Source organism: Jaculus jaculus, chromosome 3 (assembly GCF_020740685.1).
Source record: "Jaculus jaculus isolate mJacJac1 chromosome 3, mJacJac1.mat.Y.cur, whole genome shotgun sequence".
Lineage (NCBI taxonomy): Eukaryota > Metazoa > Chordata > Mammalia > Rodentia > Dipodidae > Jaculus > Jaculus jaculus.
Genome location: NC_059104.1, coordinates 736,805 through 762,063, shown reverse-complemented (window position 1 = coordinate 762,063; position 25,259 = coordinate 736,805). Strand labels below are relative to the sequence as shown.

At 45.5% G+C, this 25,259-nt stretch overlaps 2 protein-coding genes across 7 annotated transcripts in view; one reads left to right on the top strand and one right to left on the bottom strand.

Moving 5' to 3' along the window:
• Window positions 1-410: 410 nt before the first annotated feature.
• Tfdp1 (transcription factor Dp-1) overlaps window positions 411-25,259 on the top strand; it is a 64,152-nt gene continuing 39,303 nt past the window's right edge. The window contains exons 1-2 of one of the 6 annotated variants that reach the window (XM_045145911.1): window positions 411-447; window positions 1,272-1,346. In XM_045145911.1, the coding sequence (XP_045001846.1) occupies window positions 1,335-1,346 (12 nt within the window). In that variant the 5' untranslated portion in view covers window positions 411-447; window positions 1,272-1,334. Of the gene's footprint in view, window positions 448-472; window positions 568-1,008; window positions 1,171-1,271; window positions 1,347-25,259 lie in introns of those variants that run through there. The other 5 variants (XM_045145913.1, XM_045145909.1, XM_045145910.1 and 2 more) reach the window with 5 other exon arrangements.
• LOC123459390 (guanine nucleotide-binding protein G(I)/G(S)/G(O) subunit gamma-5-like) lies at window positions 6,927-7,361 on the bottom strand. Its single transcript, XM_045145915.1, has one exon. It carries the CDS (start codon window positions 7,359-7,361, stop codon window positions 7,155-7,157), a length of 207 nt encoding a protein of 68 aa, XP_045001850.1. The 3' UTR covers window positions 6,927-7,154.

Genomic DNA, 25,259 nt, shown 5'->3' with positions numbered 1-25,259 from the left:
CTGCACAGTTGTGCACACGTGGCTCTTCTTCCACATGTACATACAAGGGAGGCAGTTGCGGCCTCTTCTCCATACACACCCAGGGAAGTAGACACGTGGCATGCACACACTGATGCACACGTGTGCCCCTTCTAGGTGTACACATGGACAAGTGCGCACACACGTGGCCTCATCCCATGCGCACACACAGGCGCGCACAGTGCTCTCCAGCGTTGGCGGTATCCAGCGAGTCCCCCCCCCGCACGCGCACGCGCACGCAAGCCCCTCCCCTGCCCCAGGGCGGGTAAGCACCCGCGTAAGGCGCGGGAGACCAGCGGCGGGAGGAGGAGGAGGAGAAGGGCGCCGAAGGCGCGAAAAGGCGCGCAGGCGCGCTGTGTGGAGCGGGTCCGCCGCCGCCCACGTCACCGCGCCGCGCGCACGTCACGCCGGCCCGACGCTCGGCCCAGGGTGAGCCCGCGTCCCGGCGCCGCTGGCCCAGGGCAGGGATCGCCAGGGCCGGATCTCGGGGCCGGCGCCCCCCGCGCCCTGTCGTGCGCTCCGCTCCGCTCCGCCCGGCCAGCCAGCCAGGTGCGGCGGGGGCGCCGGCCGCGGCGGGAGGGCGCGGGCTGGGCCCAGGGCGCGCGGCCCCGTTCCCGCCCCAGCCCGGTTCCCGCGTCCGGCCCGTCCCGCCCGCCGGCCCACTCAGTCCCGAGCCGGGCCCGCAGGCGCTGGCGCTGGGCCCCCGGGGCGGCGGGCGGGGGAGGGGCCCGGCCGGCCTCCCAGCCTTCTCAGCGCGGGGTCGGGCGGCCGGGCCTAGTGACAGGTGGGGCGGGCGGGGAGCCGAGAGCCCACCTGTCAGAGTGGCCCGCGGCGGCTCGGGGTCGCGCGGACCGGGTGCCTGCGCGCCTGCGCCGGCACGGGCGGAACCGGGCAGGGCCTCGTGCCCAGGTGGGCCTGCGCTCCGGCGGGGCCGCGTGCCCAGGTTCTGCCTGCCCTTCCCGTTGCGCTCCACTCTGCCGGGGTGGAGGGCAGGGGTCTGGCCCCGCCGCGTGTGGGAGCTCCTGGCGTCCGCGGGCACCGTTTCCATTTGGAGAGGTGACTTAAAATCCTCGTGTGGGACCTGCTTGGCCAGCTCTCGTGTCAGGATTGGGCAAGGAAGGTCCCTGCTGCCTGGAGGTCCGCATCACGCTGGTGGGAAGATGGTTCCTTTGAGATGCGATGTGTGTTAAACTTCTTTTTTCATTATTGTTCACTATTGTTCTTTCCTTTTTTTTTTTTTTTTAATTTACCAGAAAAGCCCGGTTTCTTCTGTGGAGGGTGTGCAGTTACAGCCTTGATTTCCTGGATCTGGTAACATGGCAAAAGATGTAAGTATGTTTGCTTCATGCGGTACACCTGTTAGCGTACACCGATTCTTCGCAGTTTTCTCCTTTTGTTTCAGAGTGACTACACATATGTACACTGTGTAGTTTATCTTGAGTCTATTTTGCACATAGTCGGGATGGAGATCAGTAGGCATGTGCCTTGCCCACCAGGTTCCTTGTCATCCCAAGCCTGACACTTTGTGCTTTCCTTAATCTCTCTAAACTGCACTAAATTAAAAAAAAATTGGATACACCCTTCAGCTAGTGAACAGGGAGTCCTGTTGTGGGGGTAGTGGGCTTCACAGTGTCAGCATAGATGACCTGGCGCCTATACTGCAGCTGTCCTTTTTGTGTAGCATGTAGAACTACAGTTCAGCTTGCATGGATCAAATGCCAGCTACTTGTTTGGGCACATTTTTCTCAGAAAGATAACATTTGGTGATTAATGAAACATGGGTAGGAATGCTGGTTGGTTTAGCTTTGTATTTATCACGAGGCTGTTGAATATTTTGACCAATTTTTAAAACTGGTATGGGGAAAGAGGTTTTTAGGCCCCCACATGTAGTCTGCATTACTGGCTACATACTTCTTTGTGTCCTTTAGTGTTTCTCAGAATGCAGTGTTCTGTGGAAATTAGTATACATCGGCTGTTTATATGTTCATGCATTTTTGTTCAGTGTTGGAAGTACAAGAAAACATGCTGCATCAGCCAGAGGTGTGGCCTGGTGTAATGAAGATGTGTCTGGTGTGGGGTCAGGTAACAGGTGCTGAGCCCCACCTCCCCTAGTCCTCACTGACTAGAGGTGCTGATAACCCAGCCATACTGAATGGTTTATATGGGTCAAATGCCTCTCTTCCAGTTGCCAAGCACTGGGCCTGCTTTTTGGAGGCATGTCATACCTGGAGGTGGTAGTGCAGATTCTGTGTGGTGCACTGTAGTCACACTACATATGTGATCTTTGATTCAGTTTGCCACCTCCAATTCAGCCATCTCCTGCATCCTCTGAAGATGCGATATACTTGACATAGCATGTGCCCCCAAAGCAGCAAGGTCTTTAAATATTAACATTTTCAGTCTGTAAATGGGGTGCTGGCCTCAGTGCCTTGATGAGGGCATGTTTCTGGTGTGTGGTTTCAGGGAGCATTCCATTTTCTTTGACTAAGCTCTTACATAGCACTGGTCCTCTTTGGTTCCTCTTTGTTCATTTGGCTCTCTCCCTGTGCTGTGTACCTGGGGGAGGGGCAGCCCTGTGCGTGTGCTGGCATGTAGTCAGGCTTTCCCTTCAGCTGGGAGTATGAAGCCAGCTGGTGAGCCCCCTCCCATTTGATTTTGGGTCTTCCATTGTGTTGTGACTGGTGCTGTGAGAGGCTAACAGGGCTCTGCACTGTGAGAAGCAGCTGGGTAGAGGTGAAGTGGCCCTCTTTGTTTTCAGGATGGAAGAGATGAGGGTGCTTAGACCCAGCTTGAAGTAGAGGTTTGTGGATAGTCAACCATGTTTTTGTTTTAATTTTTGGTTTTTCAAGTTAGTGTCTTGCTCTAGTCCAGGCTGACCTGGAACTCACTGTGTAGTCTCAGGTTGGCCTCAAACTCACAACAGTCCTCCTACCTCTGCCTCTCAAGTGCTGGGAATAAAGGCATGTGCCACCATGCCCAGCTATCAACCACGTTTTAAGGTAGGGCTTGTTTCAGAAAGGGACATTGCAAAAGCCTATGGGGAAGAAAATAGAGCTGTTGAGGCTTTTCTAAGTGGTGATGTGTGGGAAGAGATCTGGCTGTAAAATACTGCCCATAGACCCAGGGAGCCAAGTCCCTGGGTTGATTTGGGGTGCTGAACCAGGATTTCATGGAATGCCATGAGGCTAGCAAAGACAGAGGAACAGGAATCAAGCTTTGTGTCCCAGTGGAAGCAGACCAGTAAGGAAACTATTAGGTTACTGGAAGACTATGGAAGGAAAATAGAGGGAAACTTAGGAGTATCCAGTCCCAGGCAAGGTCCAGGTGAATTAGTGACGGGAAGGACTTTGTGAATCACACACTAAGGAGCAAGGTGGGCAGCACCCAGGGCAGGAGTCATAAATGAATAGGTTGGGGGTGGCAGGGGTTGGTATGTTAACTTGGCAAAGAATTCCTTTTATGAAGCAGAAGAAAGGTGGTCTGGGACGATGTTGGAGGGGCCAGGAATGTGGGCAGTGGTGATGGAAGGGGTGGTGAGCACCCACAGGTGCTAAGTGATGCCCTAGGACACCAGCGTAGGATGCTTTCTCACACTCCTTGTAGATTGACCCTGTGGTAAGTGTGAGTAGGTACAACCATGGGATCATTCTAGTGCTGGGCTGGAGGGACCTTGCATGGGGGTGTAGCTCATAAAGTCCTCTTCTATGGTCAGAGCTAGGATTTGCTAGTAAGAGAGTTATGACCACCAGTGCTGTCAACATGGTGTTCTGTGTTCTTGAAGTTGGCTAGCATCAGGAGCATTTGTAAGTGGTGATAGAGATTATTATTATTATTTTCACAAAATGTTATAGGGAGGCATTTTCTGAGATGTGGAGCCTACTGCTGGTGCTCTTCCTGGGGTTCTTCAGTGACGCTCCAAGCTCCATGTTCTGTTTTTTGAAAGAATGACAGAGTGATCTGCAGTATAGCTCTCTCTTGTTTGCATGTTCAGGGTCAGCTTGCCACAGATGGAGACTATTTGAAAATATTTTGTACTGAACACATTCAGACCTTTGTCCTGGTCATTATTCCCTGGACAGAGTAGCAACAGCTGTTTGCAGAGAATTTGTGTTGCTTTGGCTATTGTAAGTCATCTAGAGATGTTTTAGGGATTTTTGAAAAAGATATTTTAGGGCTGCAGAGATGGCTTAGTGGTTAAGCACTTGCCTGTGAAGCCTAAGGACCCTGATTTGAGGTTCAGTTCCCCAGGACCCACATAAGCCAAGATGCACAAGGTGGTGCGTGCATCTAGAGTTCGTTTGCAGTGGCTGGAGGCCCTAGTGCGCCCATTCTCTCTCTTTCTCTGTCTAACTGTTGCTCTCAAAGAAATAAAAATAAACAAAAAATATTTACTTATTTGAAAGAGAGAGAGAGAATGGGCATGCCAGGGCCTCTAGCCTCTGCAAACTAACTCCAGATGCATGTGCCACCTGGCTTATCTGGATCCTGGAGAATCAAACCTGGGTCCTTTGGCTTTGCAGGCAAGTGCCTTAACTGCTAAGCCATCTCTCCAGCCCTTAGAGACGTTTTAAAGTAGTGGAGGTTCTATACAAACTCTACATTTTATATAAGGGACTTGAAAATGGGGATTTCTATATCCAGTGGAGGTCCTGAAACCACTTCTTTCTGACACTAGGTTCAGTTGCATGCTGGGAAAATGTACAGGGCTCAGGTCAATTGCCTGGTTGAGAGCATGGCCCGTTGTCCATGTCCCTTGGCTTTGAGAGCTGGTCTTTGCTGCCAGTTTGTGTCCTGTGGGTTTATGGAAAAGTTCTTAATGTTGTATTGAGAACTGGAGTTCAGAGATAAATGCATCTCATGTTCTCAGTTACTGAGTTGTTCGGTCCCTAGTTTAATACCAGTAGCAGACCAGGGAGTCTCTTTGAACATGAAGAGCCATGTGACCTCTTAAAGTCTGCTGCTTGCACTTAGGTCTCTCTTCATAGAAATTCTGTCTCTGCATGTTTCAGCCTTTCAGGGTGTTCATAGACATGACACTTGTGCGTGTCCTCTGTGGTTCTGGTATAAGCTCCCTAGCATCACAGATACTTGGGTAGGTACACTGGTCTCTTGTCACATTACAAATCTATAGTCTAAGAAAACGAAGCAATAAACTTTGAGACAGTGGCAGATATCCAAGTAGGACGGACCAGGCTTTCCTGCCTCCTGTCTCACATGTCACCCTTCCCAGGGACAGGAGGCTGCATTCCTTTGTGAGCCCCTATCAGTTAATTTTCCATTACTGTTATAAAAATACTTGGCAGGCTGGAGAGATGGCTTAGTGGTTAAGGTAAGGTACTTGCCTGCGAAGCCTAAGCACTCATGTTTGAATCCCCAGGTCCAACATAGCCAAACACAGTGATGCAAGTGCACAGTGCTGCAGTGTACCACAAGGGGGTGCATGCGCCTGAGTTCTTTCGAAGTGGCTGAAGGCCTTGGAGCACCCCTTCTCTCTTTCTCTCTGCCTCTTTTTCTACTTCTTTCAAAATAAATAATAAAAAAATTGATAAAAGCAGCTTAAGGAAAGGGGTTATTTTGGCTCATAGTTGGAGAATTGTAGTCTGTCATGGTGGGGTGGTGAGGTGGCTGGTTAGACTGCATCTGAAGTCAGGAAGCAGAGTAGGAGAATAATCTTGGTGTTAAGCTGGCTTCCCTTTTTTTCTTTATTAGTCTGGGACCCTGGTGCATGGAGTAATGCCTTCCACATTCAGGGTGGGGTTTCCTTTCTAAGTTAATCCCTCAGAGACATGCCCAGAGGAGTGTGACTTAAGTGATTCTAAATCCAGTCATATTTACACTGAATATTAACCCATCAAAAGTCCACCCCTTTGGGCTGGGGAGAGGGCTTAGCAGTTAAAGCACTTCCCTGCAAAGCCTAAAGACCCAGGTACAGTTCCCCAGTACCCATGTAAAGCCATATGCACAGAGTGGTGCATGTATCTGAAGTTTGTTTGCAGTAGCTAGAGGCCCTGGTGTGTCTAGTCTTTTTCCCCCTCTCTCTCCTTGCAAATAAAAAAACATAAAAAAAAGAAGTCTACCCCTTTGTAAACTCAACACCCAAACATACCACTTTTTTTTTTTTTTGAGGTAGGGTCTCACTTTAGTTCAGGCTGACCTGGAATTCTCTATGTAGTCTCAGGGTGGCCTTGAACTCATGATGATCCTCCTACCTCTGCCTTCCAAGTGCTGGGATTAAAGGGATACGCCACCATGCTTGGCCACTATACTTTTTTTTAACCTTCTCCCCTGCCCAGGTAGGGTTTTACTCTAGGCAAGGATGACCTGGAACTCACTCTGTAGTTCCAGGCTGGCCTTGAGCTCACAAACAATTCTACCTTTGCCTCTGGAGTGCTGGGATTAAAGGTGTGCATTACCACACTATTTTTTTTTTTTTAATTGGCCAGGCCTGGTGGCACATGCCTTTATTTATTTATTTTTTGGTTTATTTTTATTTATTTATTTGAGAGCGAGAGAGAGAAAGAGGCAGAGAGAAAGAGAGAGAATGGATGCGCCAGGGCTTCCAGCCACTGCAAATGAACTCCAGACACGTGTGCCCCCTTGTGCATCTGGCTAACGTGGGTCCTGGGCAATCGAGTCTCGAACCGGGGTCCTTAGGCTTCACAGGCAAGCGCTTAACTGCTAAGCCAACTCTCCAGCCCATATATTTTTTTAAACTTTTATTTTGGGGGTGTTTTCTTTTTCTTGAGGCAAGGTCTCAATCTAGTCGAGGCTGACCAGCAACTTACTGTGTAGCTCCAAGCTGGCCCCAAACTCATAGCAATCCTACGTTAAGCCTCATGAGTTCTGGGATTAAAGGCATGCACCACCACACCTGGCCTAGTATCCAAATTTTTTTTTTAAAGGCCAAGGATATTTATGCTGTTTTATTGTATTCTGCAGCCAGTGTATACAAAATAGCTATAACGTTGTGAAGTAGAAATTCATGAAAACTCAGAGGTAGATGTTAAAGACTGACAAGTAGAAAACGGCATCTTATGGCACGTGTTACAGGGAAGCTTTTATACAGGCTTCAATTTAGTTTTCTTGAATATTCACTGGTTCATGAAAAGTAGTTTAGGAAACCTCTGAAGATTTGACTACAAGAAGGAACAGACTTTCTGGGGTCTGAAGGGGTTTGTGCTTGAGGACACTCCAGTCAGCAGGGGTTCATGCTGTGCATTCTGCAGACAGAACTGTTTCAAGTCTGCAGCTGCCTGGGAGACCTTCACGCGGTGGAGCCTGGCCTCCAGCTGGAGCTGCTGCACCACCTTCTTCATGGCGGCCATGCTGGAGGAGCCTGACATGGTGCGGGTGAGGGCCGGGCCGGCGGCGCGTCCGGGTGAGGGTCGGCAGTTCCCTGGGCGGGTGTGGCCTTTTTTTTTTTTTTTTTTAGTCCAAGATCTTTTATTTTTTTAAATTAATTAATTTATTTTATTTATTGTTTTTGGATTTTTGAGGTAGGGTCTCACTCTAGCCCAGGCTGACCTGGAATTCACTATGGAGTCTCAGGGTGGCCTTGAACTCACGGCAATCCTCCTACCTCTGCCTCCCAAGTGCTGGGATTAAAGGCATGCGCCACCACGCCCGGCTAGTCCAAGATCTTTTAATTGAGCCACAGTACCACAACAAAAAACAAAACAAATTTAAAAACATCTATAATGGCACAGAAATAACATTCACACTGAAAAAGAATGCATTGGGCATAGCAAAGAAATACTCAAGCAATTACATGATTGAAACAGGGCAAACACTAAATTCTGTAGCTTCAAGTCCAATGACTCTAGCCAGTGACAGGTCTCCACATCCGGTAATTGTAACCAACAAGCAACAGGTCTCTGGAGTTCCAAGTCCCTCAGCTAGACTACTCACAGTCCTGGGAAACTTCATTGGGGCTTGCAGCTCTCCTTAGCAGCCATCTCGTGGTCCCGCATCTCCACTGGGTCTCCATTGCAAGCCACCGTTCATCTTCACAGCTCCATCGGGTCTCCATGCAGGCATCCAGCAAACCTGCTTCACAGTGCCCATGGGGCATTTCCAAAGCACAAGACTGCATTGCAAACTCAGTGACCCTCTTTTTCTTGTTTTTTTTTTTTTCTTTTTTTTCTCTTTTCTCTGTCGAGGTAGGATTTCACTCTAGCTCAGGCTGACCTGGAATTCACTCTGTAGTCTCAGGGTAGCCTCGAATTCATTATCCAAATTTTTAACAGTACTAAGTGTCTTCAAAAGGCCAGTCTTGCTGGTCATGGTGGCGTATGCCTTTTATCCCAGCACTTGGGAGGCAGAGGTAGGAGGATCATCATGAGTTCAAGGCCACCTTGAGACTACAGAGTGAATTCCTGGTCAGCCTGGGCTAGAGTGAAACCATACCTTGAAACCCTCCTACCCAAAAAGAAAGGCCAGTCTCTTAACTGTGAACCCCCCTACAAGGTAAAAAAAGTAAGTTATACACTTTGGTTATACAATAGTGTAAACATTCCTGTTCCGAAATGAATGAATGCAGGTATAGCAAGGATATAGCAAGGAAAGATTGAACCAGTGCAAGACCAAAGTTCAGCAGGACAAATACCAAACCCTTCATTTTCTGTGTCTGGGGTTTGTAATGGAACCTTGTCTTTTTAAAGGGCTTGGGTAACCTACTTCTCTACTTTTCTTGTTTCCAGTATACACAGCCTTTCATTTGGGCTGGCTCCATCTCATGCCTACAGCTTTCCTGGCAGATGTCTCATGGTTCTGGCATCTCCAGTATCCTGGGTTCTCCATTGCGACTTAAATTTCATCTTCCCAGCTCTATGAAGTGGCCTTTCAGGATCTCCTTGTAGGGATTCCAACCCTGCCACACATTGCCTGGCCTCAGTGGCTCTTTTGGAACCTTGTCACAAATTTCCATGACCCCATTACTCTTGCATTTTGCATTACCCTGTAAAGTCACAGAGATGATGCTTCTAGATTCTGTTGGTAGCTCAATGTATATTCTGGTCTTTTCATGCTACAGCTGTAGTGGCCTTTGTGCCTTGGTTGTTAGATCTGGGAAACATTTCCCTACTTGTTGTCAAGCATGAAACCCTTCAATAGCATCCTCAATTTAGGCACTCCTTTCAAATGAGTGTGTATTTTCACAGGTTGGAGCCTGGGATGAGTGGGGTCTTGCCTTCAGTGTACTTTGTCCTTGTGTAAAGTGTGAGGTTTCTCCTTATTAGGCTATTCTCTAACAATTACAGATGCTTTGACTACATTCTCATCTGTACCTTAAAACTCATTCATGCTCGTTTCCTTGCCAAACGGCACATTTCCTATGTCTTTCAGCTCTTTCTCATTGTAGAACTGAGAGTAGTAAGTAGTAACCACACCACAGCTTAGATACTAGGCTGTCTTGAAATTTCTTCTGCCAAGCAACCTACTTAGTCTCTTACTTTTTTTTGTTTTTTGGTTTTTCGAGGTAGGGTCTCACTCTGGTCCAGGCTGACCTGGAATTAGCTATGTAGTCTCAGGGTGGCCTCAAACTCACTGCAATCCTTCTACCTCTGCCTCCCGAGTGCTGAGATTAAAGGTGTGCACCACCACACCCAGCTTCTTACTTTTTTCTTTAATTGGTTTTTTGAGGTAGGTTCTCACTGTAGCCCAGGCTGACCTGGAAGTTACTGTGTAATCTCAGGCTGGCCTTGTACTCACAGTGATCCTCCTACCTCTGTCTCTCAAGTGCTGTGATTAGAGGCATGTGCCACCATATTCAACTAGTCCGTTACTTTTGAATTTAGTTTCACTTCAAAATTTCAGGACATAGGCAGAATGTAGCCACATTCTTTGGCAGAATATAACAAATGGCTTGTAGCCCAGTTTCCATTAGAGTCCTTGTTCCCCTCTGAAGCCTCATGAGTTTGATCTTCATTTCCACTGTCCACATTTTCACTGGAATTCTGGTCTCTCCATTAATCTTTGTTTATAGCATTCCAGGTCTTTTCTAGTCCAAACTCTTTTTTACTTTGTGCAAAGGCCTAGCAGTTCAAAGGCATACAAACTGCATGGTCAGGTTTATCACAGTAGTGGGCCTATTGCTGAATACTAATTTTCTACATTAGTTACTTTCCTCCTCATTGTGACAAAATACCTGACAAAAGAGATTTAAAGAAGGAAAGGATTATTTTTGTTTATAGTTTGAGGGGACATATTCCATCACTGGTAAAGGTGTGGTGCAGGCAGGTCTTCTGAATCTATAGTCAGGACATAGAGATGAATGCCTGTGCTCAGCTGTTGTCCTTCCCACTACTCAGTCTGGGACTGTAGTCCATGAAACAGCACCACTTGCATTCAGAGTAGGTCTTCTCTCATCAGTTGGAAACAGCCTCATAGAGTGGAGTCTCCTGTGTGATTTCCCAGTTTTATTTTCAGGACTGAGAAGCCCTTATGTGGCCTGTCACATCCGGAGGCATTTGTGTCAGTCACTTGATCCATTTAGAATATCCACAGAGTTTGAACCCAAGTAATATTTCTTCTTATCATAAAAGCACTGTTGGGGCTAGGTGTGGTGGTACACACCTTTAATTCCAGCACTTGGGAGACAGAGGTAGGAGGATCACCATGAGTTTGAGGCCATCTTGAGATTACATAGTGAATTCCAGGTCGGCCTGGGATAGAGTGAGACCCTACTTTGAAAAACCAAAAAAGAAAAGAAAAAAAAAAAAACAAAGGAAGATCATAAGTCAACTACAGTCAGGTCTGAGGAGATATTGGGATTTCCTGACATTCTTGATTAGCCCTCTGCAATGCAGCCACTTTTATGGATGTGGTGTATTCTGTCTGCAGGAAACATCTAATCTTTCCACTTCATGTGCAGATGACTTGTCTACTATGTTTTAGCAGCCATGTTTATTTCCCATACTGGGGAGTTATAGACAGTTGCTGCTGAAAGGTACATAAACAAAGGACATGGTGACCATGACACAGTTCAGACCAGTGATACTTATCATAGCCTTTGGCTATGGATTGAAACCTTCTTATAGAATTGGTCCATTTGCACAAGCTTCCTGCATGCACTGTCCCCAGAATTTCCAGTTCTGATTTCCATGGATGGATGGAGAATGAAAAGACAGTTGAACTGGTGTGGTGGTGCACACCTTTAATCCTAGCAGTCTGGAGGCAGAGGTAGGAGGATTGTTGTGAGTTCCAGGTCAGTCTGGGACTATAAAGTGAGTTTCAGGTCAGCTGGGCTGGAGTGAGACCCTATTTGGAAAATACCTAAACAAATAACATCACCAAAAAAGACAGCTGAACCCTAACCTCCTCATGGTTTGCAAGTGTTTTCAAGGTCTTCTTAACAAATAGAGCTGATGTTGAAATAGGGCCAGTGTTTGGCTCTTCAAAGCATAGGGTGAAGGTTGTTCAGGGAGGCCTGTTGGCGCTGGCTTTTTGGGTAGGAGGAATGGGGATTGGTGGAGGTGGTAGAGTACTTGCCTTTCTGCTGTGAGCATGTGCACGGCTTGGATTCTGTGGCTTCCAGACGTGTACAAATCTATGGTGGCCCTCCAGATAAATCCCTGCAGGGACGGTTGTGCATGTTTAAGCATATATACACACACATGTTTATATTGTGTCTTTGAGATGTTGTCAGATTCCTTCCAGACTATGCCAGGTCACCATTACATCATTAGGCTATATGAAGTGCCCATTTTAACCTTTTCTCTAGCAGGGACTTAACAACACTTTATTTAAAAAATTTTTACTTATTTGCAAGCAGAGAGATATTGAAGAGAGACAGAATGGGAGTGCCAGGGCCTTTAGCCACTGCAAATAAACTCCAGATGTATGTGCCACTTTGTGCATCTGACTTTATGTGAGTACTGGGAAATTGAACCCAGGTCACTAGGCATTGCAGGCAAGTGCCTTAACTGTTGAACCATCTCTCCAGCCCCCCACACAAAACTTTCTTAGCTTAGCTTGGTGAATTTTTTTTTTTTTTTTTTGATTTTTCAAGGTAGGGTCTCACTCTGTCCAGGCTTACCTGGAATTAACTCTGTAGTCTCAGGGTGGCCTTGAACTCACGGCGATCCTCCTACCTCTGCCTCCCGAGTGCTGGGATTAAAGGCATGCGCCACCACGCCTGGCTGTTTTTTGAGTTAGGGTCTCACTCTGGCTCAGGTTGACCTGGAATTCACTATGAAGTCTCAGGCTGGCCTCAAACTCACAGCAGTCCTCCTATCTCTGCCTCCTGAGTGCTGGGATTAAAGGTGTGTGCCACCACGCCCGGCTGATGGGTGAAATTTCAAGTTGTATTTGTTTTAAGAATCTGGAAATAAATATTTTTCTTTCAACTTATTATTATTATTATTATGATTGTTTTTCAAAGTAGGGTCTCACTCTAGCACATACTGAACTGACTTGGAATTTACTCTATACCCCGGCCTTCCAAGTGCTGTGATTAAAGGTAGGTATGTGCCATCATACCTGGCCAATCTTTTTTTTTTTTTTTTTTTAATTGAGCAAGAGAGAGAGGGAGAGAAAAATAATTGTCATGTCAGGGCCTCAGCAACTGCAATCAGACTCCAGACACTTGTGCCACCTAGTGGACATGTATGACCTTGTGCTTGCCTTACCTTTGTGCATCTGACTTACATGGGGTCTGGAGAGAGATCAAACATAGGTCCTTAGGATTTGCAGGCAAGTGCCTTAACTGCTAAGCCATCTCTAGCCCTTTTTTGTTTCATTTTGTTTTTCAAGGTAGAGTCTTCCTTTAGCTCAGGCTGACATGGAATTCACTATGCAGTCTCAGGGTGGCATCAAACTCACCGTGATCCTCCTACCTCTGCCTCCCAAGTGCTGGGATTAAAGGCTTGGGCCACCACACCTGGCACGTGTGTTCTGTCCTCTTTTAATATTGTTTATTTATATGAAAGAGGCAGAGACTGAGAGGCAGACAGAGAACATGAGCATGCCAGGACCTCCTGCCACTGCAAATGGACTCCAGATGTATACACTACTTTGTGCATGTGGCTTTACATGGGCACTGGGGAATCAAACCTGTACCATTAGGCTTTGCAATCAAGCCCCTTTAACTACTGAGCCATCTCTCTAGCCCTTTCCAGATTATCTTTATCTGTGAATTGAACATCCTCAGTTTTTTTTTTTTTTTTTTTGCTGTTAATCTACTTGTTTATCTGTCAACCTGCGGATAAGTTACCTTGATTTTTAACATTAAATATGAGTGAAATTTTAGGCACAGTGTCCCCCCCCACCCCTTATTTGGTCAATTACTACATATTGATTCCTCTGTTTTTCTTTCTATTTGCAGTACTGAGAATTGAACCTAGGGTCTCATACATACAGGGGAGGGGAGATCTGGTTTCAATACATAACCAGGGTTGCCAGTATGTACTCCTTCTGCTTCAGCCTCCTGAGTGACTGGATGACCTGGCTGTAGTTGGCTTAGTTGGACTATTGAGATTCTTTGGGTCCCAAGTTACCTTAGTGGCTGGTCTGTCTGTGGGCCATGGTATAGGTATGGCCTGCAGATCCTCTTAGCTGCTGCTTGAACATTGTGTGGGTCTTATTTTTAGGCTCTCGTTTCTTTTGTCTTTCAGGAAAAAACAAAACAAAACAAAAATGGTTTAAGCTCTGCATTCAATCCCTAGTACTGGGAAAAAGAAGGAAGAAAAAGGAAAACTGGGAGTTATTTGTTTAGTGCTATGTGTTGAGCTCAGGGCTTTGTGCATGCTAAGCATGTGATATATCACTGAGCAACTCCTTTGGTGTGTAGGATTCAAATTAAGATAGCTTAGTCCCCACGTTGCTTCAGCCCAAGCCACATTTTGCAGGAAGTGGTGATGGAGATGCCGTGGTTACACTTCATCCTCTTCAGGTGTCTGTATAGCTGAGTTTGGGGTCAGCTATAAAGGTACATACCTGTCTCTAGTCTGGGACACTTTTGGGTTGACCCCAATTATTTATTTTCTGAGGTGGGATCTCTTTATAGTCCAGGCTGACCTGGAATTCACTATGTAGTCTCAGGGTGGCCTTGAACTCACGGTGATCCTCCTACTTCTGCCTCTCAACTGCTGGGATTAATGGCGTACGCCACAATGCCCAGCTATTTATTCTTGAGTATGAGTATTGCTTTAGAGCTTCTTTTGGGAGTCTGTCGCTCTTCCATCATCTTGTTTGAAGCCACGTGCACCCTAGAAAATAAATTCTGCTTTAATGTCACATAGGTAGCTTGAGCCTTAATGCCTGTGGGTTATTCCCTTGATGTGTGATCCCTGAGTGTACCCCCCTCATGCACATTTACATAGGAAGGCAGGTGTGGAATCAAACATTGGGGTTCTTATTTCCTTGGAACTTCAAGAAGTCAGGTCTGTATACTGAAGAGTTGGCAGTAGCATTTGGCCTGTTGTAGGAAAGAGAGGAGTCCCATAGGCAGTTGTCATATTCTGGGTTAGCCTCTCATCACTGCTAAGAAAGTGAAGTCTGGAGCTGGTGGGCAGGCGCTTCCTGCTCAGTGAAGCCCCACCTACTTTGTCTGTCTGTGCCTGTGGTCACTGCCTTTCATATCTAGCCAACCCTTCACTGCTGCAGCAAACTTGGGCTGTTAGCTGTTTGGTGACTTTCCCAGGCACTTTTGCATTTGTTGTGAAATGAAGTGTCATACTGTGTCTTCTCCCAGAAAAGTAGGAGTTAGACAGCCACAGGAAATTTGGTGTGTTTTGGGGCTGTAGCAGATACAGGTAGTCTTGGGTGTGGCTCTCTTGGTAGGGCTGTGACTATGGTCACAGCACCCTGAACCACTTAATAGTGCTTAGGCAGGGCTGAGGCTGGGAGATAGTACTGAACCAGCTGAGGCATCCCAGATTTCCATGTACATCGCAGGGCGGTGGGCATGGTGGGTCTATCAATACGAAGAAGATGAGAACACTGCCACTCTGCAGGTGACCATGCAGTCAGCTAAGGATGCCACAGACTGTTGAAGAGAAATTGGCTAAAGCTAACTGGTGCTGCTGGTCTGGCTTGTGATTCTGTCTATCTGGCAGCAGCCAAGCTTGTGTGGGATGCATGTGGCCATTTCCATCTGTCCCCAAAGGCTCTTTCCCTGTTCCTTGCTGATGGCCTCTCCTGTTCCTGATTCTGGTCTCATCGGCTCTTTTTTTTTTTTAAATAAAAAACTTTATTTAAAAATTTACATAATTCCTTCCTACTTTCTTTCTTTGTCCCCATCACCATCCACTCAACCCCTCTTCTTTTCTATGATTCCCTCTCCTATATTGAATTTTTTTTCTGGCCCTCCTCCATCATCTTTGACAACCTGTGATACTATGCAGGTTTTGTGAAGGTAACAACATCCGCTGTGAAGTCATGAATACAGTGACCTTTTGTGTCTGGGAGACAGCATTCCAAAGCACTCCTCCCCATTCTTTGGCTCTTCTATTCTTTCCAGCTGCTTTACCTCCCTTGAACCCCATGTAAGTCTCTTGCAGATCTGCTAGCCTCTTTTCTTTGTTTTCATAAAAAAAAAAAAAAAAAAAAGTGAATTTATTTTCCAGTCTCTCAACTAACCCTCACTTAAAGAGATTACATGAGTTCTTGCTGTGCCCTTTTGGGGCTGCCTTTGCTTTGTCAGGGGTACTTCCTCACAGCCCTCTTGTCCTGGACTGTGGTTCTCTGACCTGTTCATTTCTGCCTACCCATTAGACATGCCTCCTTGTAGTCTCTGACCTATCCCCCACCCTCTCTGGCATGTCTGCTTACTCTCCAAAGGTGAGCTTTTGTGTCTGTGGACCCTGTGGTCATCTTGCTTTCTGTGGATGACAATGGGTATCAGGTCCTTGGCTTCACATTTGATCTGATCTGTCCTCATAACCCCAGATCCTGTCATGCTGGGACTCTTTGTCCTTTGTTAGGAAAGGAAACAGCCTAATTGCTTTATCCAGTTTTATAAAAGAGGGTTTATTCAGAATTCCAAGTTGTGCATAAAGAGTTCAGAAAGGCAGTGAGTGGAGCATCTGGAGTTGATGCTAAGGAGTATGTGGTTGTCACTGTTAGGTGTAATTATTATGCAATCTCTAGAAGTACGGCTAGACATGCACTGTGTTTTACAGTTTTATCTACATATAGACAGGACTCACACATTTGTTCCTTGTACTATTCAACATTTTCTTTTCTTTTTCTTTTTTGAGTAGGGTCTCACTTTAGCCCAGGCTGACCTGGATCTCACTCTGTAGTCCCAGGATGGCCTGGAACTCACAGCAGTCCTTCTGAGTGTTGGGATTTAAAGGCATGCACCACCATGTTTGGTAGCATTTTCTCATTAAAATTTATATGGGTGCCTGAATACCATAGTACATGTGAGGAGGTCAGAGGACAACTTCAAGGTGTCTGTGGTCTTTTACCACCTTCTTTGAGACCAGGGCTCAAATGAATGCCAGACTAGTTGGCTCTGAGTTTTGGATTCTCTTGGCTCCGCCTCCCATTGTTATAGGGATGTTGGATCACAGATAACATGCAACACTTTGAATCTGTCTTTTTATGTGGGTGCTTTAGAATTGAACTGGGATGGCAAACTTGAAAGCTAATGCCTTTAACTGCTGAGCCATTTCCCCAACCTCTATTCAGTATTTTCTGGGCTCCCCCCTCCCCACAATGGCAGCAATTATGTAAACAGATAGTTTAAAAATTTGTTTGCTTTCCCTGAGACAGAGTCTTGGTATATATAGCCCAGGATAGACTTGAACTCAAGATCCTCCTGCTGGGTATCGTGGCACACACCTTTAATCCTAGCACTTGGGAGGCAGAAGTAGAAGGATTGCTGAGAGTTTAAGGACAGCCTGAGACTACATAGTGAATTCTACATCAGCCTGGGGCTAGAGTAAGACCCTACCTCAAAAAACAAAACAAAACAAAACAAAAAAAAACATAAAAAAGATTCTCCTCAGGCTGGAGAGATGGTGTAGTAGTTAAGGCTCTTGCTTATAAAGTCTAAGGACCCAAGTTCAATTCCTCATAAGCCAGATGCACAAGGTGGTGCGTGCATCTAAGGTTCATTTTCAGTAGCTAGAGGCCCTGGCACACCCATTTTCTCTCTGTCTGCCTCTTTCTCTCTTTCAAATAAATAAATAAAAGATTTAAAAAAATCATATCCTCCTACCTCAGCCTCCAAGTGCTGGGATTACAGGTATGTGCCTGTATTAGAGCCACACCATATTCCAATGACTTTTTTTGTATGTGTATGTGTATGTTGTATGTGTGTGTATATGGGCTCATGTTTATCTGTTCATGTACATGTATGTTGTATGTGCATGTGTGTGGAGGCCAGAGGTCAGTTTGAGTAGCTACCTCTGTCATTTTTCTTTTCTTTCTTTTTTTTTTTTTTTCATTTTTTCAATCTTACTTAGATTTTGATTTATTTGAGGCAGGGTCTCACTCTATCCCAGTCTGGCCTTGAACTTATGACGATCATCCTACCACTGCCTCCCAACTGCTAGGAAAGCTGTGTACCACCATGCCTGGCTCTAATCTTTTTTCTTTTAATTAAAAAAGAAAATTGGTAAAAAAGAAAAAAAAAAAAAAAGGCTGGAGAGATGGCTTAGCAGTTAAGGCATTTGTCTGCAAAGCCAAAGGATCCAGGTTTGATTCCCCAGGACCCATGTAAGCCAGATGCACAAGGTGGCGCATATGTCTGGAGTTCATTTGCAGTGGCTAAAGGCCCTGACATATCTCATCTCTTCTCTTCTCGTCTCGTCTCGTCTCGTCTCGTCTCGTCTCGTCTCGTCTCGTCTCGTCTCGTCTCTTCTCTCTCTCTCTCTCTCTCTCTCTCTCTCTTTCTCTGTCTCAAAATATATATATATATGTATATGTGTGTGTATATATATATATATATTTTTTTTTTTTTGTTCATTATTTATTTAGAAAGGAGAGAATAGGACCAGGGTTTCTAGCCATTGCAAATGAATTCCAGATGCATGTACTACTTGGTGCATCTGGCTTACATGGGCACTGGGGAATTGAACCTGGCAATCGTAGGCAAGTGCCTTAACTGCTAAGCCATGTTTCCAGCCTTCCAATCTTATTTTATTTTATTTTTTTCCAAGGTAGGGTTTCACTCTAGTCCAGGCTGACTTGGAATTCACTATATAGTCTCAGGGTGGCCTCGAACTCATGGTGATCCCTCTACCTCTGCCTCCAAGTGCTGGGATTAAAGGCATGCTCCACACCACACCCGGCTTCCAATCTTATTTTTTGAGACAGGGTCTCTCACTGAACATAACACTCACTGACTCTGGCAGCAAACCTCAGGGATTCTCCTGTTTCCACCTCCCTAGTGATAGGATTATAAGCATGAGCAATTTACTTAGTTGCTGGGGCTCTGAACTCAGTTCCTTATGCTTGTGTGTCAAGTACTTTACTGAATGAACCATCTCTCCAGCCTTCTAATAATTAATTTTTTGTTTTAAATTAAAGAGGAAGTGGTACGCCAGGGACTCTAGCCACTGCAAATGAACTCCAGATTCATGCATCACCTTGTGCATCTGTCTTACATGGGCACTGGGGAATTGAACCTGGGTCCTTAGGCTTCCTTCACAAGTGCCTTAACTACTAAGTCATTTTTCCAGCCTCCTAACTTTTTTTTTATTGTTTTGTTTTTTGAGGAATGGTCTCACTATAGCCTAGGCTGACCTGGAATTTACTGTGTAGTCTCAGGCTGGCCTTGAACCACAACAATCTTCCTACCTACCTCTGCCTCCTGGGTGTCGGAATTGAAGGGTGCACCACCATGCTCCAGCTCTAATAGCCATTTTTTTTCCTTCTTTTGGCCTGAGGCTCTCTGGCCCTGCTCTGTGCTGCCAGCTTGTCCCACCTCCCACCTCTAGTAGCTTTTTGTTGTTGTTTTTGTTTTTTTGAGGTAGGGTTTCATTCCAGCCCAGGCTGACCTGGAATTCACTCTGTAGTTTCATGGTGGCCTTGAATTTGTGGTGATCCTCCTACCTCTGCCTCCCAAGTACTGGGATTAAAGGCATGTGCCACCATGCCTGACTTTTTCCAAGGTAGGGCTTCACTTTAGCCTAGGCTGACCTAGAATATTCACTCTAGTCCCATGCTGGCTTTGAACTCATAGCAGTCCTCCTATTTCTGCCTCCCAAGTGCTGGAATTAAAGGCATGGGCAACCACCATGCCCATCTCCTCTAATACTTTTTTCTTAAAATTATATGTGTTAGAGAGAGAGGAAGGAACTATGAGTGTGTACATATTCCAGATGCACATGCCACTTTGTGCATCTGGCTTTACAGGGGCCCTGGGGAATTAAATCTGGGCCAACAGGCCCCACAAACAAATGCCTTTAACTGCTGGGCCTTCTCTCCAGCACTCTTCTAATAACTTATTTTTTATTTTTTTTAATTAGCATTTTCCATGATTATAAAACAAATCCCATGTTAATTCCCTCCCCCCCACTTTCTCCTTTGCAATTCCATTCTCCATCATATTACCTCCCCATCACAATCATTGTACTTACATATATACAATATCAACCTATTAAGTACCCTCCTCCCTTCCTTTCTCTTCCTTTTTCTAATAACTTTTTTTTTTTAAACAAACACACCTCTTTTATTTATTTATTTATTTATTTATTTATTTATTTATTTATTTATTTATTTATTTGAGAGCGACAGACACAGAGAGACAGACAGATAGAGGGAGAGAGAGAGAATGGGCGCGCCAGGGCTTCCAGCCTCTGCAAACGAACTCCAGACGCGTGCGCCCCCTTGTGCATCTGGCTAACGTGGGACCTGGGGAACCGAGCCTTGAACCGGGGTCCTTAGGCTTCACAGGCAAGCGCCTAACCGCTAAGCCATCTCTCCAGCCCTCTAATAACTTTTAAGGAACATTCAGACATGCACAGAAGTAGAGAGATTGTGCTTTGTGACCCACTTCCTTGTTGCTTTGTCTTGAAACAGACATTAAAAACTGTCATGCACCTCTCACAAGTTAGCTCTTTAAAATACTGTAGTCTAGGGCTGGAGAGATGGCTTAGCAGTTAAGCGCTTGCCTGTGAAGCCTAAGGACCCCGGTTCAAGGCTCGGTTCTCCAGGTCCCACGCTAGCCAGATGCACAAGGGGGCGCACGCGTCTGGAGTTCGTTTGCAGAGGCTGGAAGCCCTGGTGCGCACCCATTCTCTCTCTCTCCCTGTATCTGTCTTTCTCTCTATGTCTGTCGCTCTCAAATAAATAAATAAAAAATTAAAAAAAAAATACTGTAGTCTGGGTTGGAGAGATGGCTTAGCGGTTAAGTGTCTTCCTGTGAAGCCTAAGGACCCCGATTTGAGTCTTGATTCTCCAGGTCCCATGTTAGCCAGATGCACAAGGGGGCAGACGCGTCTGGAGTTCGTTTGCAGTGGCTGGAAGCCCTGGCATGCCCATTCTCTCTCTCTCTCTCTGCCTCTTTCTCTCTCTAGCACTCTCAAATAAATAAATAAAAATGAACAAAAAAATTAAAAAAAAACAAATAAGCACTCAGGAGGCAGAGGTAGGAGGATTGCTGTGAGTTCAAGGCCACCCTGAGAATACAGAGTGAATTCCAGGTCAGCCTAGACTAGAGTGAAGCCCTTCCTCGAATAACCAATAAATAAATAAATAAATAAAATAATAAAATACCCTAGTCATGGCTGGGGTCTGGTTCAGTGCCAGAGCACTTGTCTAGCATGCACAACTCCATGGGTTCCATTCTCAGCACCTCAAAAAAAAAAAAATCTGGCTTTTGTACCACAACAATTAGCAGTCATTTATTATCATTATATATGATATCATTGTATCATATGATATATATAATGATTATATCATTATACAGACTGGGGTTCTCTGTGGTCTCCACTCTCGAAGTTTGCATGGGTCTACATATGAATTACTTTCCCCCCGTCGGTGCTTTACTTAGAGACACTCTCGGTGTCCATCTTCACTCCACTGTTGTTGCTTCTGTGTTGGAACCTCCTCCCTAAGATGATGGGCTTGCAGGGGAATGGATGAGTTCCCAAGGGTGAGTCCAGCATGGGTATGTCCTGAACAGTTCTACCAGAAGGTGGCCTCTGCACTCCTGGCCCCAGAATGTGGGTAGGCCCTTGCTTGTAAGATGGCCTGTGGTCATCTGCCTAGGAGGGAACATGGATATTGTTTGCAGTGGTTTGCCTTGATTTAAGTAGATATGTAATGTATATCCTTGTGGGATGGAGCCTGACTCTTCATAGATTCTTTTTTTTAAAGGGATTTCATTTATATTTATTTATTACAGTCGGGGGGGGGGGGGAATGAGAATGGTGCACTAGCTTTCCAGCCACTGCAAACGAACTCCAGATGTGTGTGCCACCTTGTGTATTTGGCTTACATGGGACTTGGAGAATTGAACCTGAGACCTTAAGCTTCGCAGGCATGCGCCTTAATCGCTAAGCCATCTCTTCAGCCTGATTCTTTTTTTAAACTGTTATTTAAAACTTTTTTTTTGTTCACTTTTTATTTATTTGAGAGCGACAGACACAGAGAGAAAGACAGAGAGAGAGAGAAATTGGGTGTGCCAGGGCCTCCAGCCACTGCAAACGAACTCCAGATGCGTGCGCCCCCTTGTGCATCTGGCTAATGTGGGTCCTGGGGAATAGAGCCTCAAACTGGGGTCGTTAGGTTTCACAGGCAAGCGCTTAGCCGCTAAGCCATTTTTCCAGCCCTAAACTGTTATTTAATTAATTAATTTATTTGCAATCTGAGATAGAGAAAAGAGGCAGGGGAGGGGGAGAATGGACACTCCAGGGCCTCTAGCCAACTGCAAATGTACTCCAGATGCATGTGCGTATCTTTGTAGTTGGTATTGGGGAATTAAACCCAGGTCATTAGCCTTTCAGGCAAGTGTGTTAACTGCTGCACCATTTCTCTAGCCCCTCACAGATTCTTAAAAATGACTTTCTAGATTAAAGAAAGGATCAGGGGCTGGAGAGAGAGGACAGGCCAGGGTTAGCCACAGTTCATCTTCCCTGCTAGTGCAGGGGCTACAGGAATTCCTTCAGTGTTGGTATGAAGGACAACTTTGTGTATTTTCCTATCAGGCTTGAGAGCTTGTTTGGAGGTTCTAGCATGAGAGTACAGCTACTCTTATTTGGGGAACGTCATCCTCTTTGACCAAACATGCAGCTTCAAGAGGGATGCATATGGAGCACTGAGGAAGGAAGGGGACACCCACCTACCCAACCAGAGATGCTGAATCCACCCTCAAAATCAGTGGGATGACAGATGGCACAGCCAGATCTCATTCACATCTGGTATTCTTCTTTTTTTTTTTTAAATTTTTAAAAAATTTTTATTAACATTATCCATGATTATAAAAAAAAAAATCCCATGATAATTCCCTCCCCCCCCCACACTTCCCCTTTGAAATTCCATTCTTCATCATATCACCTCCCCATCTCAATCATTGTACTTATATATGTATTCTTTTAGTTGGGTGATAGTTCTTGTCCAAACAAGGTTTAACTCTCTATTTGGGTAACGTTCTTTGTTTTTAAAAGATTATGGTGTAGAGACCATGCATATAGAGACTTTGCATTAAAGTTGATTCCTGTTATTAGATTTTTAAAGAAATTTTTATTAGCATTTTCCATAATTATAAAAAACTATCCCATGGTAATTCTCTCCCTACCCCCCACTTTCCCCTTTGAAATTCCATTCTCCATCATATTACCTCCCCATCACAATCATTGTACTTACATATATACAATATCAACCTATTGTTATTAGATATTTTTAAAAATTGCTATTACTATTTTTCCGTTGTTTCTTTTTAAAAATTTCTATTTTATTTTTTTTATTTATGAATGAGAGAGAGAGAGTGGGCGTGCTAGGGCCTCTAGCCACTGCAAATGAACTCCAGATACATGTGCCACTATGAACATTTGGCTCATGTGGGTTGTGGGGAATCGAGCCTGGGTCCTTAGGCCTCATAGGCAAGTGTCTTAAAACCACTAAGCCATCCCTCCAGCCCCTCCATTTTTTACTATTTTTTTTTTAAAGAGGTAGAGGGCAAGACAGAGAGAAAGAAAATTAGTGTGCCAGGGCCTCAGGTATTTCAATCAAACTCCACCTAGTGCGCATATGTGATATTTCACTTGCATCACCTTTGAGTGCTTACATGTGATCTGGAGCTCAAATGTGGGTCCTTAGGCTACTCAGGCAAGTGTCTTAACTGCTAAGCCATCTCTAGCCGCCATTGTTTCTTTCCTGGTTATATTCTTGTAAAGATATTTACCTATTTTTTTTTTCTAGCATTGTTTTTAAAAATGTTTATTTATTTGAGAGAGAGTGAAAGAGACAGATAGAGAGAAAGAGAGAATGGGTATGCCAGGGCCTTTAGCCACTGCAAACAAACTCCAGATGCATATGCCCCCTTGTGCATCTGGTTTACATTTTACATGGGTACTGGGGAATTTAATTGGGGTCCTTAGGCTTCACAAGCAAATGCCTTAACTGCTAAGCCATTTCACTAGCCCTTTTCTAGCATTCTTTTGACTTAAAAAACACTGTAGTGAGTAGTCCATGCTATATAAGATATAATGGTAATGACTATAGGCTCATTGAATCTTAAACCTTTTGTGCAGACTTCTCAGTCCCATGAACATGCCACTGTTTATTTGTGCTCCTCTTAGGAGACATTTGATTGTTTTCTGTTATTTTTTTGTTTATTTTTATTTTTATTTGAGAGTGACAGACAGAGAAAGAGGCGGGGGGGGGGGGGAGAATAGGTATGCCAGGGCTTCCAGCTACTACTGCAAATGAACTACAGATGCATGTGCCACCTTGTGCATCTGGCTTACATGGGTCCTGGGGAATCAAGCCTCAAATGGGGGTCCTTAGGCTTCACAGGCAAGTGCTTAACAGCTAAGCCATCTCTCCAGCCCTTATTTGTTTTTTTGAGGTATGGTCTCACTTTAGCCCAGGCTGACCTGGAATTCAGTATGTAGTCTTAGGCTGGCCTCTAACTCATGATCTTCCTACCTCTGCCTCCCGAGTGCTGGGATTAAAGGCATGCGCCACTATGCTTGACCCGTTTTTTGTTTTTGGCAGTGGCTATAAGTAACTTTTTTTAAAAAAATTATTTATTTATTTATTTGAGAGCGACAGACAGAGAAAAAGACAGATAGAGGGAGAGAGAGAGAATGGGCGCGCCAGGGCTTCCAGCCTCTGCAAACGAACTCCAGACGCGTGCGCCCCCTTGTGCATCTGGCTAATGTGGGACCTGGGGAACTGAGCCTCGAACCGGGGTCCTTAGGCTTCACAGGCAAGCGCTTAACCGCTAAGCCATCTCTCCAGCCCAAGTAACTTTTTTTTGAGATAGGGTCTCACTCTAGCCCAGGCTGATCTGGAATTCACTATGTAGTCTCAGGGTGGCCTCAAACTCATGGTGATCCTCCTACCTCTGCCTCCTGAGTTCCTGAGTGCCGGGATTAAAGACATGTACCACCACCCCTGGCTGGTAACTTCTTTTTAAACAAAATATTTTATTATTTATTTATGAGAGAAGAGGTAGAGAGAGAGAGCGAGAGCATGGGGGGAAAGGTTGGGAGGGGATGGATGCCCCAGGACCTCCAGCCAGCCACTGCAAATGAACTCCAGACAAACTCCATCCACCTTGTGCATCTGGCTTGCATGGGTTCTGGGGAGTTGAGCCTGGGTCCCCAGCTTTGCAGGCAAGCACCTTAACTGCTAAGCCATCTGTCCAGCCTGGTAACTTCTTTTTATGAGTGTGGAGCTGATTATAGAATCCAGGGCCTTGAATATGGTAAACAGGTGCTTAACACTGAGCCACACCATACATCCAGATCTGCTGTAAAGAAGAGTCTGTCCCTTTTGGCCACTAACTTGGGATGGGCTATGACACGGGTGGTTATCCATAAGCCCTTGTGCCAGGCCTGGGAGCTTCCCAAAGGGCACCTCCCACCTTGCCTGTGAGGAAAGGGACTACACCCTCCCTGCCTGCAGGCTGTGCCCTGGCTTATTTGCTGGTGGGTGTGTATTGATAGCACTGTGCCTTCAGTTTGCATTTTCTGATGGCTGAGCACTCTTTTAGTGCTTTAGATATTGAGTGCCCTCTACAAAATTAACTTTATTTCCTGCAATTTTTAAATATTGCTTCTGCTTTATTCTCAGTCCTCTCTATGGTCAACATTTGTATTTGTTAGACCTTTTCCACAGAG

Coding starts and splice junctions, on each gene's coding strand:
- LOC123459390 (XM_045145915.1), bottom strand. CDS start 7,361: ATGTCAGGCTCCTCCAGCATGGCCGCCATGAAGAAGGTGGTGCAGCAG.